We start from the raw sequence: 21,430 nt of genomic DNA on the forward strand, positions 1-21,430 counted from the left end.
GAGTACATGTACTTTGTAAAAATCTTGAGATCCACCCCCTGCTAAAAAATATTCAAGTGTCTATGAGAGTCAGAATCAGTGTTTCTCAAATTATGCAAGATGCAAAGAGGACATATAACTGGCTGTCAGTTATATCTGTATATTTTCTAGAGTTGTACTATCAGCTGTCCCTAAGAAACACCCTTCTTTTCACCTCCTGTGTGAGGTCCAAGGAGTGGTGCAGAGAGAGAAAAAATCACTAAAGATTGCTGTTTGCATAAGCTGAACAGAAATAGTCTGAAATGGACATCAGCCTGAAAGCTCTGGTTTGACAGGGAGTTGAGTATTTCAATGTCACAGATACCATTTGTGACCCGAGTATGGATACAGATTTAATCTAAGTGAAGGAAATTTAAAATAGAAATGTTCATCCTCGAATTCATCTTGCACTTACGATTGAATTGTGATTGAAAAAATAATTGAGATAGGCGGGACATCACAAACTAGGAAATTGACTATTTTGAATAATTTTTTTCTTCCTTTTAAAAGTCCTCCAGCCTGCTCCACATCAGGTGATAACTAACCTTCCTGAAGGGGTTCGGCTTCCAACAACTCGGCCCACTCGGCCGCCGCCTCCTCTCATCCCGTCATCCAAAACCACAGTGGCTTCTGAGAAACCATCATTTTTACTGGGAGGCTCCATCTCGCAGGTAAGAAGGCTGGCTTCTCTTCCCAGGAGATTCTCTGTTGGTTACTGCTTTGTAAAGATTTTCTCTCCCTCCCATATTAATTTGTCAGAGTCTAAATGAAAATCTATTTATGACGAGACATTGACTTAAAAATGCAGCAGTTGCTTTGTCTTCCATGGCGCATGCAAGTTTGTTCAAGTTAGGTCCCCAAACTGAGTGACAGTGTCATGTGTGGCCACTCAGATCTCTGTCTGCCTAATCGGTGGTCAGCTAATGATCAGGGAGCTTTGTGTCCGGAAGGACTTAAATTTCCCAGTCTTTACCAAGGGGCTCATCAACCAGGCAGCCGACAACACTGCCTTCCTCCTCAATTCCTGCTATCACAGAGCCTTGAGGTGGGACCACACACAGTGAGGAAGCACGGCCTTCTGGAGTCTCCCCTGGCCAGTGTGCAGCCTGCACATGTGTATGGCCTTCTAGGTCCCCAGGGAGATGTTGGACCTCTGCAGACCCCTGTGGACATCTCATTCTTTAGCTTTTCCTTTTTGTGGGGAGGGGTGGGGCATACCTCAAAGGATGCAGGATTTTAGTTCCCTGACCAGGGATGGAACCCTTACCCTTTGCCGTGGAAACATGGAGTCTTAACCACTGGACCACAAAGGATGTTCCTCTTACAGTTTATGGTTAGCCTGATTGTTTGCTCTGACTGCCTTGGCCAGGGGAGGAGTCCATTGACTAATTGTTTCTGACAAGCCTACACCTGTTCCCCACCCCGTTAGGCCAGTTTTAAGACAGCTTTGTAAGTGGGGTGTCTCAGAGAACCGCTCAGCCAATCTGATAATGACAGTCACCTGAGACTGACCCCCCCACCCCGTACTTTCATGTGACCAGAGCTGTGGGTTCTAAGGGCTGAAGCAGACCAGCAATGGGGGTCAGCAGAGCAAGTTTACAGGTCACAGAGCTCACAGTTCTCACCAGAGTTCGCCATTTTCCTGACTAAATGCTCCCAGACTTCTACAGGTGTTTGGTTATAGATTTGGAAAAGAGTTCTTAAAGGGCTGATTCTTAACCTTCCTGCTAGTTTTCTGGTTGCCTTTGTGGAGGAGAGTCTTTGGAAGTTCTTCCTCTATCATTTTTTCGAGGGATAAAAGCAATTAATAATGGTAGCTACATCTGAGGGTATGGTTAAGTGTTTTCAGTCATGTGATTTGTTAATAATACACATTAATCTACCTAAAATTTAGGGTGATTTTGGAAGATGTCTTGCTCCTTTTAAAAGCTTTTAAAATTTAACCAATCTGCGACAAGGATTTTCTTGCTTTATGCATACCTATTCTTAGTTTCGGTGGAGGGTGGATGGGTGGTAAGTTTTCTAAGCAGAAATGTGTACCTTAACTCTAGAGCTGACCTTGTGAAGAGACAGTGTTATTCTAGTCCTTTAACATTATTTTTAGGGAACACCCGGCACTTACTTGCCTTCTCCTAATCAGGCCTCCTACGCCCCTGAGGCAGCGAAGCCCTCGGCAGGCTCCATCTCTCTGGGACTGCCGCGGCAGCAGGAGGCCGCCAAGCCAGGTCAGTGAGGAGGGGGCGGACTGTAGCCGCTTTTGTGGCGCACCAGTCGGGGACTTGGCACTTGAGTTCACTCTGTCTTGCTCCGGCCCACAGCCACCGTGCCCTACATCAAACAGGAGGAGTTCTCTCCCCGAAGCCAGAACTCACAGCCTGAGGGTTTACTGGTCAGAGCCCAGCACGAAGGGGTGGTCAGAGGTAAGACGCTGTAGGGCAGAAATATACTCTGGTCCCCAGTAAATGGGTTAAGGGAAGTCAGTAATATGTTTTAAAGATGGGCTCTTAAATTAGAGCCTTTAAATTCTAAGTTTTCTTTCCATATAAAAATCATTTTAAGACTTTGAAATTTTGTGTTTCTGCAGTTCTTTTTAAAAATTGTGAAATTATTTTTGAAGTACGTTTCAGTAAAACACTTTTGGCTGCGTTTCTCTCTTTTTCTCCTCTCTCCCAAGCAGGGGCTGGTTTTGTTGGCCTGTTTTTCTTGTAGGTGTGGGGGTGTGATTGGCTGGTGATTTTGTTGTTATCCAGGTACCTCAGGAGCCATTCAAGAAGGAAGCATAACTCGGGGAACGCCCTCTAGCAAACTCTCTGTGGAGAGCATCCCGTCCCTCCGAGGTTCCATCACCCAGGTCAGTTGTTCTCCTTCCCAAGACCCAAACCACAGCTGGTGAGAAAAGCAGAAGTGAAGTCTCAAGTGGGTTGGCTGTTTTAACACAAGTTGTGACAAAGTTATTCATTGTTCTGGGATTTGGGACAGGTCTCTGTGATAAACCTCGGATGATAAACCACAAGCCAAATCACCTATACTGTGTTTCATTGAAAAAGGTGGATTATTTGCAAATTGGCAGAAAAAACAAGTTATAATTGATGCAACTCTGCCTGGTAAAGCTTTTAACATGTGTTCAGCTTAAACAGAAATTGAGAGGAAAATCATAAATTATTGGCTTGTCATTGTATTTTTCTTAGATATTTTGAAAAAGCTTAATTACATTTGCATGAATTTAGGCCTTAGGACAAATTTTGTTTCTGAGAGTTAAGTACTTTCATAGTGGTTTAACTTTGAGGTGGGGAAGAAGGCTGACTCAACTCATATACCTATTGGCATTTTAGGAAGTTTTGCATGGCAGTGTTCAAGGACCAAGGTTCAGTCTTTCTTTATGTTTATAAAACATGTCCAATTTCCCGTCATGTGCTGGCCTTTCTCATTTGAGGTCATGGCTTGATCTGATGCTTCGTGTGCCAGGTTACATTTTCTGAGCGCTTGTGTCTTGTCAACTGAAGTGATGCTCATGCTGCCTGTGTTTGATTGAATGGCAGGGAACCCCAGCTCTGTCCCAGGCTGGCATACCCACTGAGGCATTGGTGAAGGGACCTGTTTCTAGACTGTCCATTGAAGAGAGCAGTCCTGAGAAAGGCCGGGAGGAAGCCGCCTCCAAAGGCCATGTTATTTACGAAGGCAAAAGTGGACACATCTTATCCTATGACAGTAAGTATCGCCTCTCCACTCCAAAGCTGGTGCTGTCACATGTGACAGGGGTGTGGGGCTAGCTCCTTACCTGCTGGCTTTGGGAAAGTGAGTTTTCTTTCCCCAAGCCCAGGTTTCCTCTCTGTAATATAAAAAGGGTTAACGTGAGTACTTCTCTTGAAACCTTGGTGAAAAATAAACTGAGACAGTCAGTGAAAAGTGCTTAACAGCATGGAGCCCATAGTAAGTGTCCCCTGAGTGGTGGCTTCCACTGCCAGCTGTGGTCATTAGACTTAGCCTAGGAAAAGAATCTCTGTTTAATAGAATCACAGCTAAAGGTCTGCTCAGCAAAAACAAGTCCCTGTGAATGCGATTTGACCCCCTTCTATTTTAAAGGAATGCCAGTTTTACGTGTTAAGAATTAAGGAGTAGATAGTAGTCTGATAATCCTAGAAAGAGTATTGAATTTAAATTCACCTTAAATGTAACTGTTTTAATGTCTGTCTCTAAACGTTCCTCTTTAGATGTGTTCATGAGTTTAAGTTTCAGCTTGCGCACTGTTCTGAGCAGTGTGCTGAAATCTCATTGTCCTGCCCAGACGTGCATCTCCCCTTTTTCCACCATGTCCAACCGGCTCAGCTGGCGATGACTATTGTCAGTCGCAGTGCTGTGTCCAGTGACCCTTACCTGAAATTTCGTGTGCCCAGATCCCTTTCCAGCAGTTTCATTGCCCGCTGTCTGTAGTACCGGTTACTCAGTGGTAACTGCCATTAGTTAACCTGGACCCACCGCTATTGTTAAGTTCCTTGAGGGAAAGGACCTAATTTACACCCTATATCTGAAATCCTGGTTTATGCCTGATCCTCAGTAAATATATTTGAATCAATGAAAACATTTTTATAAGTATCATCTACAGAGGTAGGTATGTAGTAGATTAAGACCAGTTTTTATATTATCTTCATGAGATCATGAGATTAAAGTAACTTATTTAGGCCTTGGGCTCTATCCGAGCAGTACTTGTGTCTGTGTTCTGCAGATATTAAGAATGCCCGAGACGGGACGAGGAGTCCGAGAACAGCTCATGAAATCAGTCTCAAAAGAAGCTATGAATCAGTGGAAGGAACAATAAAACAAGGGTTGTCTATGAGGGAATCTCCCGTATCAGCACCGCTGGAGGGTAAGGTGTTGTTTCCAGAGCTCTGTTTAGATACGTACAGCCAATTTGCATTGTTGAGTTTGGTTGCATTTAGTATCTGTCATTTCTACGTGAAATTTATATCAATATATAAATGAAACATAAATATGTTAATATATTATACATACATGTGGTATAAAATGTATAATAGTAGTTAATATACTAATATGAAAGTTATTAGTAAACATTTAAATTCATGTTCATCTCTACATCTAAATCAAGCAGTACATGACAGTGAAGGGGGAAGTAAAGACAAAAGTGATCTTATCATAGGTAACTGTTAGAATGCTCATATAATTTGTAGATTGATCCTGTTTAAGTGAGTTTAAAAATGTGAAGTTCATCACGAGCACTTGTTTTTATTGTGGGGCAGGCAGAGAGGTATATAACGTATAGAGCAGAGACATGTTTGAATCTCGCTCTTTCCAGGTGCGTCTGTCTGTGCCCGTCTCTTGCTCTGTCAGTTGAGGGGTTGTACCTGCAGTCATGTGAGGAAGAGAGAGCTGTGTGGCTCTGTGCTGATCATGTGGCATGCCTTCATCACATGATCACCATGGTTTGTTTTGTGAATGGTTCACTTTCCTTAAGTCTTAACCTGACTCAACTATTTTATTTTAATCTAGATGAGAAACGGGAAACAGGGTAAGGATTCCTCGGTCTTGAAGGCCAGTTTAAATTTTCTAAGAGCTGAATTTTCTCTATAATTAAAAAAAAAAAAAATCTCACTTTCCTCCATTCAAATTTGTTGGCAGTGTAACATGAAACATCTGAAAAGGTTATTTACATGTGTTTCATTTTGGTTTGCATCTTTAGTGTATTTTATCTGTTTTTGAGGTATCCATCGTTCATGTTTTTCTCTTCAGAGCTTAACAGTGATTTCCAGCCCCTCTGTGTTTTCTCTCGCCTTGATAAAAAAGCACTGAGGGTTTAGACTTAGCTTTGAAAGTATTGTTCTCTACGCTTTGACTTAGATGTTTTCCTTGGCCATTTTCTATTTGTGAAAATGTTTGAAAAGAAGCAGTTTTAAAAGTGGATACTTCCAGCTTTTATTTTTCCCATGATGTTCTTCTGATTAGTTTGCAAATCTACAACAGTTCTCCTTTTTCCATGGAGCTTTTGTCAGAAGTGTGTCCTCTTAGAACAGTTAGTTGTGTTCCTGAGTTGACATCTGTGCTGTGTCTAACACCGAAACCACCTGCTTGTTTTGAAAGGGCTCATCTGCCGTGCGCTGCCCAGAGGGAGCCCTCACTCTGACCTCAAGGACAGGACCGTGCTGTCTGGGTCCATCATGCACGGTAAACTCTCTGCTCACTTGCTTCTGTTCACAGCTGTCTCAGGGCCAAAGTAGTTTGCAGGGTATGAAGCCTGTTTTTCAAGGTATCTTCCCTTTTGACATCTTAGGTATTTTAACCCTAACTATAACTCTTCTTCTCTGAGTTTCATAGTTTATTTGAAGATGATCGTTGCTTAATCTTTGAATACAGACATCTTTATTATGTAAGAACCACTCTTGATTGTGATGAATGATATATTAAGTCTTGAACAACCCCCCCAAAATAATGGCCATGAGTATTTACATAAGGATCTTACTGTAAACAGAAAACTGATTAGAAACTGCAAACAGCAAGGCATTAATTTCTTTATATTATGGTAATTTATATGCAACAAAATTTACTATTACAACAGTTTTTTGAAGTATAGTTCAGTGGCATTAATTTACCAAGTGTTTCTTGAATCCTTCTTTGAAGGCACACCAAGAGCGACAACTGAAAGTTTCGAGGATGGCCTTAAGTACCCCAAACAGATTAAAAGGGAGAGTCCACCCATCCGAGCGTTTGAAGGTGCCATCACCAAAGGAAAGCCCTATGATGGCATCACCACCATCAAAGAGATGGGGCGCTCCGTTCACGAGATCCCCCGGCAGGACATGTTGGCTCAGGAGAGTCGGAAAACCCCTGAGGTGGTGCCGAGTGCTCGGCCCGTCATTGAGGGCTCCATCTCCCAGGTACCGTCCGCTTTGGACCACAGTGCAGCAGTAGTTATCAGTGGCTCTAGATCATTGTAAACATTGGATCTCCTGGAAGTAAACGTGGAGGTCTCTGTGACCTCAGTTCTGGTGTGGGAGCATGTGCGGCATGGGCACTCAGCTGCCCTTCACTGGCACATGCCAGTGTGGCACCTTAGATGGAGCCCGGCCACAGGGCTGCCTGTGACACTTGTCTCTTGACCCACAGGGCACACCCATCAAGTTCGACAGCAGCTCGGGTCAATCTGCCATCAAACACAATGTCAAGTCCCTGATCACGGGGCCTAGCAAATTGCCCCGTGGGATGCCTCCATTGGAAATTGTGCCCGAGAATGTTAAAGTGGTAGAAAGGGGCAAGTATGAGGATGTGAAGGCAGGAGAGCCCGTGCGGTCCCGGCACACGTCGGTGGTGAGCTCCGGCCCCTCAGTCCTCAGGTCCACTCTCCACGAAGCTCCCAAAGCACAGCTGAGCCCGGGAATTTATGAGGACGCCAGCGCACGGCGCACACCGGGGAGCTACACCAGCACTGTGTCCCGGGGCTCGCCCATGCTGAGCAGACCTTCTGAAGGTGTGTTGCTCTCGTATGCTGTCTGACCATTCATGCTATCCACTGCAGCACTTGGCCCGGCGTTGGTTCCAGGGTCTTGTAGCCTGTCTGCTGTGCTCTGGGAGATTGGCTGCCCATGAAAATAGGCATAATTGCAAGTAAAATGCCTAATGTTTTCATTAAGTGCACAGTGCACTCGAGTCCAGAAATGGTGGAACAGGTCATGCTTGGCATGGATTTTCAACTAAACCATGAGAATTTCTGAAAGTCAGTCTGGACGGTCAGCTCTCCTCACTGTCTGCTGTGTGTCTGCTGTCTGAGTGCTCAGGCCATGGAGCTGGCTGCTTAAGGGTGAATTGAGGTTCTTACTGCACAGAGTTGAATACGTTCCTTAGGTTTTTTGTGCTCTAATGTCCTCATCTGTGAATTGGTGGTGTAATACCAAGGCTGGCCTCATAGGATTGCTATGCAGATAAAATGAGGTGATATTTTGAAAGGATTTTGGCAGAATAGTGCACAGAGTGTAGGAAAGACTTGGTAATTGTGAATTGTGAACTGTTATTACTGTCGGTTCTGTTTTATGACCAGAACCTTAGGGGTTCATGCTGCTGCAGAGACATCTGGGGTATGAGAGGCATGGATTTTTACCAGGTGGTCTGTGAACAATCTAAGGCCCTTAGAAGTGTTTCCACTGAGCATTTTAGATTGTAGTGCAGTACTCGTTTATCGAGGGCTTATGTGCAGGCTCCCGTGGGCGGTTGGAGGGGCCACACAGAGGGAGGAGAAGAGGGAAATGTCCATCTGGGGCCCTGGCGTAAACCTACACCCTGTTGGTTCTGGTCTTGAAGGAGGAGAATTGCCCTGCAGAGGGAGAGGCTCTGCCTGTTAGAGCGATCTGCGGCAGGGAGGGGAGGTGATAAACCAGCATGATTTCTTGGCTTCCACACAGGTTTGTGTGATCACAGCAAAGTCAATATTATCAAAATAGTAATTAGATGGTGCACATGGTTGCACAGTGTTGTTGCACAGTGTCTTACTGTTGTTGAAGTATACCCTATGAAATGGCCAAACTTGTAAATTTTATCCCCTGTGTGTTTCACCACAGTTACTGAAACAGTGGAAGGTGATGGCTGGTAGGGTTTTGGTTTGGACTCAGTAGCACTGATGAGATAATCAAACTTCTGAATAATGTCCTGTAGAGAAGAAGAAGCTGGAGCAGGGAGGAGGCCAGTGCTGGCGAGGAAGTCTGTGTGGCAGCACAGAGCAGGGAACACTGTGTAACCCAGCAAGGAGCCGGGCAGCCAGGCAGAGAGAGGGTGGAGGCTTGGTATGGGCAGGGTCCGGAGGAGTTAGTGTGTCAGGTCAGAGATGACAAAGCACTGAGCGTCAACTTTCATTCGTAATTTTAGGTGATAAACCGGGCTGTGACCTGAAAGGGGGCAGTCTCCCAACCCAAAGGTGCCCGCATGTTCTGTAAGATTGATTGTTTCATGTTTAGTAGAAAGAGAAGATCAAAGAGATATTTGTATATGGTGTGTATTGGAATGGTTGAGAAATAGATTAACATTATCCTATTTAACAAGCTTGCTTAAGGATTTGTGGTGTTGGCCGTTTTTTCTAGTTACAATTTCTTCTGGCAAGTCTGCTAATCATGAGAGGAAGTCAACCCTGACCCCTACCCAGAGGGAGAGCATCGCAGCCAAGTCTCCGGTGCCTGGCGTGGACCCTGCAGTGAGCCACAGCCCCTTTGAGCCGCACCACAGGGGCGGCACCCCCGGGGAGGTGTACCGGAGCCACCTGCCGGCACACTTGGACCCAGCCATGCCCTTTCACCGGGCTCTGGATCCTGGTAAGCATAGTATGCAGTGAAAACTGAAGGCAGAGCAGTGACATGGCTGTGTGCCTCTTTGGACATTCTGTTTATTAAAGTACAGAATGCAGACAGTCATGTGTGTTATTAGGATACAGTTCAGTGGATTTTCACAAACTCTACAGCTCAAGCCCCCAGATCAAGACACAGAATACTGGATACATGGAAAGGCCTCTTGTGTGATGGCATTTGATTGAAAAGTGGGTTCTGTGAAGAACTATTTTTAAATAACACAGGCATACTTCATACATTTTAGTTTACAACAGAGACTTTCTTCACCAGTGTTCTGATCTCTAGTCAGGGCACTGGTTACACCTCACAACTGCTTCTTAGGTAAATGATACATCTCCAGGTTTGTTTTTTTAAGTGAAGTTGGAGTTTAAAGACACACTAAAGGAATCTTATCAATAAATACGTATACTTCTAGATTTTTTCCCTCATCTTTTATAATTATCTGCTGCTAAGTCGCTTCAGTCGTGTCCAACTCTGTGTGACCCCATAGATGGCAGCCCACCAGGTTCTCCCGTCCCTGGGATTCTCCAGGCAAGAGCACTGGAGTGGGTTGCCATTTCCTTCTCCAGTGCATGAAAGTGAAAAGTGAAAGTGAAGTCACTCAGTTGTGTCCAACTCTTCGTGACCCCATGGACTGCAGGCTACTAGGCTCCTCTGCCCATGGGATTTTCCAGGCAAGAGTACTGGAGTGGGTTGCCATTGCCTTCTCCGTTAAAATTATCTAGTCCATACCTAATTCAGATTCTGTATTGAGTCTTTCCAAAGCAGCAGCATAGTTTTTTCATTGTTTCATTATTGTGGTAGCAATTATAACTGGAAGGACCTTTTGAACAGATACCACTGACCATGAGTGAACATGGTCTTAGTAGGTGTAGAAGCATGTAGGTTTTCTGGGGGGGCAGCCTGCCCTGGCACAGCAGTGCTGCCTGCACAGCCTGGGCCAGTGGACTCTGCCCGGAAAAGGGCATCCTGTCCACGGGTGGTGGAGCGTCTCTGCTGGACTGTGGTGAGGTCAGTACCATCACATTGTCTGTCACCTGAAAACGTCAGGTCCCTGAGGCGCCCACACATGTCTGATTGTTCAGAACTGGGGCAGGAGCCTCACCCCTACCCCCCACTGTCGGCTGACAGACCCCACTGGGAGGGCTAGAGGAAGGGGGAGCAGACACTCCGAGAGTTTGTAATTTGTTCTTCTCAGGAGAAAATGTGTGCATAAACTCTTCAGTCAAACTCTCAGACAGAAGTGAATGTTTATACTTTCATTTAGTGTGTATCATAATCCTTCATTTTATAGCAGTTTTCTTTGCTTGTCATTATTGAGCTTGAGCTGGATTATCAGTATTTTGAGGATAGAGGCATTATCTCCTGTTGTCATTTTGTTGGGATATAGTGGACCTCCAGCACTGTATTAAGTTCACTGTGTGTGCTCAGCTCATGACCAGCGTCCCAGCACCTGCGTCATGGGGGCCCGGTCCTGCTGCTGCCTGTTTGTGCAAATAAAGTTTTATTAGAACACAAGTCATTCCTGCTTGTTTTGTCTGTGGCGGCTTTCATACTGTAATGACAGAGTTGAGTCAGTGTGACAGAGCCATAGTGTCCACAAATCCTCACATATTGACCATCTGGCCCTTTGACTAATCTCTGCCTTACAGGCACACACTGATAGTGAAATTCGCTCAGTCATGTCTAACTCTTTGTGACACCACAGACTATACAGTCCATGGAATTCTCCAGGCCAGAATATTGGAGTGGGTAGCCTTTCCCTTCTCCAGGGGATCTTCCCAACCTAGGGATTGAACCCAGGTCTCCTGCATTGCAGACGGATTCTTTACCAGCTGAGCCACAAGGGAAGCCCATGGACAGTTAATTTTTAGTGCCCCCACCCCCACCCCGGAAAATTAAAGTTACCATTTGTTATAAAGTGTCTCATATATTTTTCCATTTCTTTGTATTAGATGATCTATACTACAAAAAATAATTTTTTTTCAAACACAGCTTTTGGAAACTTCAGGTGAAAAATCTAATAAAGTTACATGTCAAAGACTGCAAGTGAAACTACTTGAGAGTAGTTTTTAGCTGCTGTTCTAGTGGTCAAGGTTAATATTCTTGTTTTGTCTGATCTGTTGTCCCCGTTTTCGTTATGTCTGACATTAGGATGTTTATATTCACACTGCTCTTCTGTCAAGGTCCAAAAGGAATCTGCCATAATCCTGTGTCCCCCCCTGCCCCAACCCTGAAGTAGGTAGAAGCTGATTGTGCTCAGTAGCTCAGCAGATGGTTCTTTTCCTTACTCTTTCTGTGGGTGATGTTTAGCAAGTGGATTCTGCACGGACTCAACTACATACCTATCTTTCCTCTCTCCATCAGCAGCCGCTGCTTACCTGTTCCAGAGGCAGCTGTCACCGACCCCTGGCTACCCCAGTCAGTACCAGCTCTACGCGATGGAGAACACGCGCCAGACCATTCTCAACGATTACATCACCTCCCAGCAGATGCAAGTTGGCCTTCGGCCTGACGTGGCCAGGGGGCTGTCCCCCCGGGAACAGCAGCTGGGGCTCCCGTACCCGGCGACCAGGGGTGTGTGTCTGTGTCCAGGACAGGTGCTTGGTGGGCGGATGACGGGAGGAAGGAAAAGCAGGCTCTATAGCCGTTAGCCTTGAAGGCAGACAGGATGATACATCGAAACAGGCTATTCTGGCAACACTGGAATAATGAGGCCAGATCGATGTCCTTGAGGTTAGAAGCCGTGGTCTCTCCAGCTTCACTCTCTCCTCTCTCCACATGTATGGGGTGGGGTTGGGGGAGTGGGGCGGTGTTCATCTCTCCCTGTCGATGAAGCAGGTCTTACAGAGTCATGCTGAACTTAAGCACTGTATTTGTCCTGTATGCAAATTATTTTGGGGTTAGAGAAACCCAGGAGCCATGTGCAGCTTTGTATCTTTAGAATAATACTTGAAACATAATTTTGTTGTGTTTCTTTTGAACAGGAATTATTGACCTGACCAACATGCCTCCAGCAATTTTAGTGCCTCACCCTGGGGGAACGAGCACCCCTCCCATGGACAGAATCACATATATTCCCGGTACACAGATCACCTTCCCACCCAGACCTTACAGCTCCGCGTCCGTAAGTCCAGGTGGGTCTGCGCGCGCCCCTCTCTGCTGGGAGCATTGTGCTTCTGTGTTGCCAGCACGGCCTCTATGGATGTTTGGGGCACTCTTCCGCAGTTAGTCTGCTGTTTTTCATTTACTCTCTAGTCATAGGTCCTCCACAGTGTCTTTCCCTAGATCCTCTGAGAGCTCCTGGGAGCTTGTGTTATGCTCCATTATCACTGAGACTCTTAACAAAGCATATTTCCTACTGCTCAGATTTTGAGCTTTCTGAAAAATGTTCAGTCACTTGAGAAGGTAAAGCTTGTTTGATGCACTTGCCAGGTTGGCGTTATTGTCCTCAGGCTGCAGGTTTGTGTGTTTTCCAGGACACTCAACACACCTTGCTGCCGCAGCCAGTGCTGAGAGAGAGCGGGAGCGGGAGAAGGAGCGGGAGCGCCTTGCCGCAGCCTCCTCGGACCTCTACCTGCGGCCGGGTGGGTGGAGGCGCCGGCCTTGTGCTCAGGGTGGGATGCCCTCAGACACAGAGCAGCGGGGCCCTTGCATGTGTAAGCTGTTGAGGAGCCGACAGGGCGGAGGCAGTGGCGTTGTCATAGGGACAGTGGCATTTGGATTTAGCAATAGTAGTTGGGTCTTAAAACACTGGGTTCAGAGCTCATTAAAGCTGAAGCTGTCCAGCAGAGGCTTCCAGAAGATTCCTGAAGATAGATGTGGCATTGGGCTGGCGTGTAGAGGGAGGATGCAGAGTGTGCTTAGAAGGTTGTCTGATTAATGTAAACGAAGTCCCTCAGTGTCTGACCATAGGAGGTGCTTTAATGAATCATGAGCTGTTCTTATTGCTTAATCACTCAATCGTGTTTTGCTCTCTGCATCCCCATGGACTGTAGCTGCCATCCTTGGGGTTTTCCAGGCAAGAATACTGGAGTGGGTTGCCATTTCCTTCTTCAGGAGATTTTCCTACCTAGGAATTGAACCCACTGGTCTTGCATCTCCTGCATTGGCTGGTGGATTCTTCACCACTGAGCCACCTGAGCAGTGGATCATGAACTAGCACCATAGTATTGATTGTATGTTGATTGTACAGAAACTGCAGAAATTGACTTAACTGAAGAGAGCCAGGTACAAATCCTACATAATTTCTGTAAGAACTATGTTTTAAAAATGCTTGTCATCCCACTGATGAATAACATGCAGCTTTAAGTCCATCAAACATCATTTTTCTCCATCAGACACTTGAAAGATTGATAGATTGTGTTGTGGTGTTTGAGGAAACACTGCCTCTTACACACTGTCAGTGGTAGTATAAACAGGGATAACTTTTTCAGAGACATAAAAATGTGAGCAATAATTCAGTCCTAGGAATGCACCCCTGTGGGAACTGCTCACATAAACTGCTGTGTGGTCAGATGGGAGAGAATCGCTGGAATGGTTGTGCTAAGTGGTACCTGCTCTGAAAAAAAAAATATGGCTGTTTGCTAGAACTGCCCGCTCAAGTGAGAAAGAGTGAGTCTGAGAGCCCGAGGAGGTGGAGGAGAAAGTGAGGAAAAGGAACTTGAGGTCCTGCGAGTGAAGGAGCTTTGCTGTGGGAGCCACGGTCAAGTGGAGGAGCCACGGAGCTGTGGGCCGGACAGCCTCAGGCCCTGCTGCAGCAGAAGCTCATCATTTGCATTGTGATTCAGAGACAGTTGTTCCAGACTTGATTTTGGAAATAAGAAACACCAGAGTTTGAGGAAAAGTCAGAGACAAACTTACCTGATTTGTATTAGTGCCTCAGTATTGTGGTTTTTTTTGTTTCTCTTTGGAATCAAGATAGAGACTTGTCACAGGAATGGGAATGAGAGTAAAGTGGTAGCTGATGATTTTGTTTCAAGTTACTAGTGTGGTTTTATTGCATCTTTATGGGAAAACTCTTAAAGCATTGATTTCTCAAAAGGCCAGAAAGCAGGGTACCGAGTTTCTCCACTTGCTTTCCTGTCTTCTATTTGGGAATGTGAGGAAGTCAGCACCCCCCTGTGCTACCATCCAGCCTCTTCCTGATGGCTGGTCCCTGCATCCCTCTGCCCGCAGGCTCAGAGCAGCCTGGCCGGCCCAGCAGCCACGGCTACGTGCGCTCCCCATCCCCATCGGTCAGAACTCAGGAGGCCCTGCTGCAGCAGAGACCCAGCGTCTTCCAGGGAACCAACGGGACCAGCGTGATCACCCCACTGGACCCTAGTGCACAGCTGCGGATCATGTAAGCCTCCGTGTGCACTTGGACCAGACATGCCATCTGCTGCACATGCTTGTCAGCGTGTGACTGCAATAGCACTGCCCACTGTGCTCACTGCAGTCTGTCCTCCTGACACCCCAACACCCCAGGAGAGTCTTCCCCATCACAGACTTGTGCTTTGGTTTTCTTTTCAGGCCACTGCCTGCCGGGGGCCCTTCCATCAGCCAGGGCCTGCCGGCCTCCCGTTACAACACCGCTGCGGATGCCCTGGCTGCTCTTGTGGATGCTGCTGCATCTGCTCCCCAGATGGATGTGTCCAAAACGAAAGAGAGTAAGCACGACGCCACCAGGTTAGAAGAGAATGTGAGGAGCAGGGCAGCAGTCAGTGAGCAGCAGCTAGAGCAGAAAAGCCTGGAGGCGGAGAAGAGAGCCGGTCAGTGTCTGTACACCTCTTCAGCCCTGCCGAGTGGCAAGCCCCAGCCTCACTCTGCAGTAATTTACTCTGAGGCTGGGAAAGAGAAAGGGCCTCCTCCCAAGTCCAGATATGAGGAAGAGCTAAGGACTCGAGGAAAGACCACCATTACCGCAGCTAACTTCATAGACGTGATCATCACCCGGCAGATTGCCTCGGACAAGGACAGCAGGGACCGTGGCTCCCAGAGCTCAGACTCTTCCAGTAGCTGTATGTATCTCGGCCCGAGCCCGCCCCACGGGACCACAAATGGAGTCACCTGACTCCAGGGGAAGTGAAGCACACGGTGTGAATGTAATGGAGAGGTTGTGTGGGTTAGTGGTGCACGAAAGTCTCTCCTGCTGTTATGCCTTTAAATATCTGAGCATCTTAAGTACACTGTCACGTGTTTGCTTGAGGAACTTGGCCTTTCTGGGCATGAAGTCAAAGGGAGGCAGTCGGAGGCAGAGCCGCTCACATTTCAGGTTCTGCAAATGGCTTCAAGATCTCATTCCTCAGGAGACCCTTCTAAGGCACGCATCAGGGTCTAGGGTGGTTCCCCAAAGCCACTAGTAACCTTTTTCTAAGATACAGATTTTTTTAAAAGACCACCTTATTGATAATTATGATTATTGGTAATTGGTATTTCTTATAACTTGGATTTTGAGCAAGTGTAAGAATTCAGCAACCTACAGTAAAATGCTAGAAAAGTTGTTTTAAATGTATCTTAAACTACATCCTAAATTCTCTATTGAATTTCTGAAGGCAAGTATTTAAACACATATCCCTTAGTATTGAAGTAATGTAACCACACATAGTAATCTCTCATTTCCATTCGTGAATCAAGTAGAGTCGGAGACCATGACCAGTGGGTCCTGTGCACTGCCCAGCGTGCAATGCAAGGTTCTGGCTAGTCTGCACCTGATCCTGACTTGTTTGGGTAAATAAATAGCCCCGTGGCTGAGGTCTGGAGAGAAGCTTGGTAGCCCTTTGTGTCCATGAAAGATATCTATTAGCCTGGACTGTGGAAATCTGCAAAATCGATGCTATACCTACAGAAAATTGGGACAGTCTCTAGTTGTGTGACTGGGCCGTCTGGCGGGAAGTCACCAGCACACATGTGGTGACCATCCTGGGGCCTGAGGAATGCTTGCTAATTACCTGACATCACTTCCTTTTTGCGTCACAGAATGTCTGCGAGCAGTCTGGCTGCTTTTCTGAGGGTTTATGTTTCTGAGCATAGTTTTATTTTCATCACTGACTCGATTCCTTGTGTGAAGCGCCCAGGCTTCTCCTGGTTACCCAGCATGGCTTTCAGTTCTTCCTCAAACCCCCTCCTCCTGGCCCCCGCCCCAGACATCAAGAGCACTGAGCTCCCAGGAGCACCAGGCCTCCTGCCTCCTGTGCTGCCCTGGGGAGCAGACTTTGGGAACTGCACCCAAACAGTGAACAGTGATTGCTGCCCGTCCCAAAGTAGTACCACTTAGTTTACATATAGTGTCATATTTTAGTTTCCAAAGTGAGTTTCCACCCTTGTTACCAGATCTCTGTCCTGAGTATACTAGAGGCAGGTCCTTGCAGCTTCTGTGACCTGGTGGGGGCAGGAGAGGGCTGTTGAGTCGAGGTTGAGGAGTGGGTGGTGCACTAGTAGTAGAGTTCTTCCCCACCTTCTGCCCTGTGTCCAGGACCTGACCACGCTTGCTGACCTAGCCGGGGTCACATACCCTTTGGGCCGCTAATCATTTCCTCGGACGCTTCAGTGCACCCAAAAGTACACACAGCACTCTTGAGTCAGAAGGGTCCTGAGCAGGAGATCACACCCCTCCCTAGCAGCTCCCCTGTTCTCGACTCTGAGGCCCTGGCAGGACTGAGGAAAGCGCCTGGACCCCCACTGCCTAGACCCTCAGTTCCCAAGGGCACCATCTCTTGGAGGGCCCTGCTATGACGGACGCATGCTCCCTTCCTCCCTGCGGACATTCACCGCCACCTCTGTTCATGTTCACATGGTAACATGGGGCTAAAGATGGGAGTCATTTTTGTCAGCAGCACTCAATGATTTGAGAAAATTATTACATGATGTTAATTAATCCACAGCTTTGAAGTTGTCCTGGTGAAGAAGAGCAGACTATCCGGGATGGAAGTGACTTGGAAGTGTGTACTGTTGAGGTCTCCTCTTGTTGGTTTAATCTCTTGTGATGAATTTCCTGGTGATTTTCTTTTTCAGCCCCCAGGAGAAGGTCAAGCTCTGTTTCTGATCTTCACCTCAAGGTTTTAGAGCCTGCAGATTTTCAGGAAACTCTGTGCCTTGCCAAGAGGAAGCGATTAACTGACCTTTGCCACCATGCATTGAACTCCTTGTTTATTTGTTTTGTTTTGTTTTTTTCCCATTAACCTGAGGTGCCATTGAACATTTCTGACGAGTAAAAACTGAAAATATGCAAATAGGTTTGAAGAGCTTGGGACTTCTGAGCTTGACATAAGATTAGTTTTAAAATAGATTCTTTTCTTTTCTTCAAGTATCTTCTCACCGGTATGAAACACCTGGCGATGCTATTGAGGTGATAAGCCCTGCCAGCTCTCCCGCACCACCCCAGGAGAGGCTGCCGGCCTACCAGCCGGAGGTCGTGAAGGCGAGCCAGGCAGAAAGTGGGTCTCCTATGTCTTCACATGTGCTTCCTGTAGTCTGTCCAGGGCATGTTCAGAAGTAGCTTTTTGTTAGTTTTGTTTTAGAGTAATCTTCTGTGAGTCTAGAAATGTTTTAAGACTGCTCTAATGGAAAACTATTTTTAAGTCATTGATGACTTTTTTAATGTTTTAATGATATTGAAAATAGTTGATATTAATTTTGTTTGCCCACTTGTGCTTTCGCATTTTATTCTATGCTAATCTTCTGATGTCTGTCAGTGAATAAATATTTTTTCTTCAAAATTAAGATATGAATTCCCCCTCCTGTGTTTCTCTGAGCTATGTTTAATCTTTGCTCATGAGTGAAAGGTGGGCCTCCCTGCAGTAAGACATCTGTCTGTCCCCTGTTAGACGAAGCCCCCAGACAGTACGAAGGACCACTGCATCACTACCGGCCGCAGCAGGAGTCCCCGTCCCCGCAGCAGCCACCGCCCCCACCCTCACAAGCCGAGGGGGCGGGGCAAGTACCCCGGACACACCGGCTCATCACACTTGCTGACCACATCTGCGTGAGTTTCTCACTACTTTTATTAGCTAGCGGGGTCTTTGTTTGTACAAGATCACACAGAAGGCCACATTTCACATAGAACCACAATAAAGATATCTAGATTTATGTTACACTTCTTTTTTTTTTGGAAGTGCTCAATGGATTTAACCAGTTCCTCCTTTTCTCTTTCACAGCAAATTATCACACAAGATTTTGCTAGAAATCAAGTTTCCTCGCAGCCCCCCCAGCAGCCTTCCACTTCTACATTCCAGAGTTCACCATCTGCCTTGGTGTCTACACCTGTGAGGACGAAAACATCAAACCGCTACAGCCCAGAATCCCAGTCTCAATCTGCTCACCATCAGAGACCAGGCTCGAGGGTCTCTCCAGAAACTCTAGTGGACAAATCCAGGGCCAGGTATGGTCTCCCTCGGCCACACACAGGTTCCCCAGCAGTGAGACAGTCAGACTCTTACCTTCACGTTGGGAATTCATTTCTTACCCAGAGTTTCTTTACCTTCATTCCCTGGAAAGTGTAATTGAGAGCTTTTCCTTTGTGTATTATTCTTGGAATGTCCACTGTCTAGGCAGTTGGTCCTATATGTTTTTATTATGTGTCCATAAGTTGATTGCTGTCCTCTGTCTGTGGGTTTGCAGACAGTACTGTGGCATGGATGGTTGGGTGGTAATGCTGGGACACTGCCTGGGTCTTCAGAATCACAGTGTGTTCAGATGTTTAGGAAGCTGGCGTTAAATAATGTGAGGCTGCTCAGTACAGGGCTCTTTCCAGTGTTCTCCCCAGTGCTCTGCACTTGGAAGTTGAAGGTTGTGGGCTGAGTGTTGGTGTGCAAGTTAGTTGATGGAGAGCAAGCAGCACACAGATTTGTAAAGTTCATAAAGATGCTGAGAACAAGTCTGGGGGTCAGCAGGTCAAGGACTCTGCAAATATCTGGAGACACATGGCAGGTGGATGGACCAGGGCAGTGGAAACAGCAGTTGATTTTGTAGCAGGCCTGGTTCTCCGGCCTGCCTGCCAACCCCTAAGTTAGCAGAGAACATAAAGGAGTAAGAACAGTATATTGGCTGAACAATACTCTTTGGGAAAAAACTTTATTGTGGGATTTTTTTGAACATACAAAAGTAGAGAAAGTGTAACATGCCAGCACCCAGCACAGGCCCCATGTGTTTCATTATCCCCACCTCAAGCTGGAGTGTTCTGAAGCAAATTGCAAATGACATAAGTCATCTCAAGCAGCTGGATGATCTTAAGGATATGATGAAAGCATTCTCTTTAAACAAAAAAGAGCTTCAGTTATCAAAGAACAGAAAGTTATAACAGTCATTCATGATACATTCTTGATACAAAGTGCTATGTAGATTTTGAACAGTTGATGGCCATTTATGAAAAACAAATTGTTTTTATTTTTTCACTTATCATTTCCACATCACTGCACCTTGCTTTTGAATGAGGAAGGTTACATTTCTTTCATTGATTTTAGTCAGATTACCTGGTTTTACAGTTTAAAATATTTACATAATTCATAGTTATAAAACAGTATTATTGATTTTTCAACCTATGAGCAAAACACAGAGCAGTTGTTCTAGAGTTCTGGAACAATGTAAATGCTGTAAATCACATAAAAATGGCTGAGTAGGCTATATAAAGTAGACAAAGATTAAAATCAATGTAGAGAAGGTAGTAAAATCCTTCATCTTTCCTGGTAGGAGACTGATAGCTACTGTTTCAAGTTTTGATACACAAAGAAAGGTATACTATTTTGGTAAAGTGTGAAAGTCACTCAGTCATGTCCAACTCTTTGCAACCTCATGGACTGTACAGTCTGTGGAATTCTCTAGGCCAGAATACTGAAGTGTGGGTAGCCTTTGCCTTCTCCAGGGGATCTTCCCAATCCAGGGATTGAACCCAGGTCTCGATCCTGCATTGCAGGCGAATTCTTTATCAGCTGAGCCCCAAGGGAAGCCTAAGATTGGTAGTTACCTCTAAATCATCTAAATAATCAAAAAGCTAAAAGAAATGGTAAAAAATGGCCACCTCTAATTGGATGGGGTAGATTGGGGAAAGAAATGACCAACAATACTAACCTATTGAAAGTGTGAATGTGAAGTAAGTGTGAATGTAATGAAAGTGTGAAAGTGAAGTCGCTCAGTCGTGTCCGACTCTTTGCGACCCCATAGGTTGTAGCCTACCAGGATCCTCAGTCCATGGGATTTTCCAGGCATGAATACTGGAGTGGGTTGTCATTTCCTTCTTCAGGGGATCTTCCCGACCCAGGGATCGAACCCGGGTCTCCCACATTGTAGGCAGACGCTTTACTGTCTGAGCTGCCAGGGATGCAATAATAATGAAAGCATATATTAAAGGTCACTGATGGCTTTTATTCATTTTTTTAAAAAATTAGAATGTGCTGGGTCTTAATTGTGGCACTCAGGATCTTTAGTTGTGATAAGTGGTATCTATTAATAGTTCACAGTATTTGAGGCGACTTTTTTCTAATACTCAGTGTCAGCTTTTGTTCTCTGAAATGACTGAAGTAACCAGCTAACCAGTGTCTGTGTGTAGGGTGAGCCGAGGTGAGCCCGGGGAAGACAGTCTCACGTTTCATATGTTGCAGCATCAGGCCCGGAAAGTCCCCAGAGAGGAGTCACATCTCTTCGGAGCCATATGAGCCCATCTCCCCGCCTCAGGTTCCTGTTGTGCATGAGAAGCAGGACAGTGTGCTGCTGCTGGCCCAGCGTGGAGCCGAGCCCGCGGAGCAGAGGTACGCAGGGGCAGGGCCACGTGGCCGTGCGTGCGCGCACTTGGTGCCTGCCGTTTTCCTGAAGTCAATGCAGTTTTTTCTCTTTGGATCACGTGTCAGGAGAATCACTTTGTCTGTTTTCCTAGTGATCAAATGCTAGTGGATTTTACTGAAGAAATTATAATATTTAAATAGATGATAGAAAATGGTCATTCTTCTTCTTGAAATTCCTTCTGGATCTTTCTTAAAACCTTTTTGTCTGTGTGGACATTGAGCCCCTAAAGTGCCCGCCAGGCACCTGGTGTCATGTGCAGTGCATGGAAGGTTGCAGTGAGCACTGCTTGCTATTTTCTCACCAGTTTCTAATCCTTA

At 46.0% G+C, this 21,430-nt stretch overlaps 1 protein-coding gene across 22 annotated transcripts in view; it reads left to right on the forward strand.

Moving 5' to 3' along the window:
• Positions 1-21,430, forward strand: part of NCOR1 (nuclear receptor corepressor 1) — a 120,644-nt gene that overhangs the window by 88,362 nt on the left and 10,852 nt on the right. For 14 of the 22 annotated variants that reach the window (XM_070479155.1, XM_070479154.1, XM_070479153.1 and 11 more), the window contains 19 exons: positions 529-689; positions 2,123-2,243; positions 2,337-2,438; positions 2,769-2,869; positions 3,558-3,726; positions 4,742-4,882; positions 6,112-6,195; positions 6,649-6,905; positions 7,135-7,495; positions 9,096-9,323; positions 11,724-11,933; positions 12,344-12,493; positions 12,836-12,943; positions 14,535-14,700; positions 14,871-15,358; positions 17,645-17,773; positions 18,164-18,321; positions 18,494-18,717; positions 20,933-21,079. In XM_070479155.1, coding sequence (XP_070335256.1) covers positions 529-689; positions 2,123-2,243; positions 2,337-2,438; positions 2,769-2,869; positions 3,558-3,726; positions 4,742-4,882; positions 6,112-6,195; positions 6,649-6,905; positions 7,135-7,495; positions 9,096-9,323; positions 11,724-11,933; positions 12,344-12,493; positions 12,836-12,943; positions 14,535-14,700; positions 14,871-15,358; positions 17,645-17,773; positions 18,164-18,321; positions 18,494-18,717; positions 20,933-21,079 — 3,505 coding nt within the window. The remainder of the gene's footprint in view (positions 1-528; positions 690-2,122; positions 2,244-2,336; positions 2,439-2,768; positions 2,870-3,557; positions 3,727-4,741; positions 4,883-6,111; positions 6,196-6,648; positions 6,906-7,134; positions 7,496-9,095; positions 9,324-11,723; positions 11,934-12,343; positions 12,494-12,835; positions 12,944-14,534; positions 14,701-14,870; positions 15,359-17,644; positions 17,774-18,163; positions 18,322-18,493; positions 18,718-20,932; positions 21,080-21,430) is intronic. The other 8 variants (XM_070479156.1, XM_070479174.1, XM_070479166.1 and 5 more) reach the window with 5 other exon arrangements.

The sequence above is a fragment of the Odocoileus virginianus genome, chromosome 17 (genome assembly GCF_023699985.2).
Source record: "Odocoileus virginianus isolate 20LAN1187 ecotype Illinois chromosome 17, Ovbor_1.2, whole genome shotgun sequence".
Classification (NCBI taxonomy): Eukaryota; Metazoa; Chordata; class Mammalia; order Artiodactyla; family Cervidae; genus Odocoileus; species Odocoileus virginianus.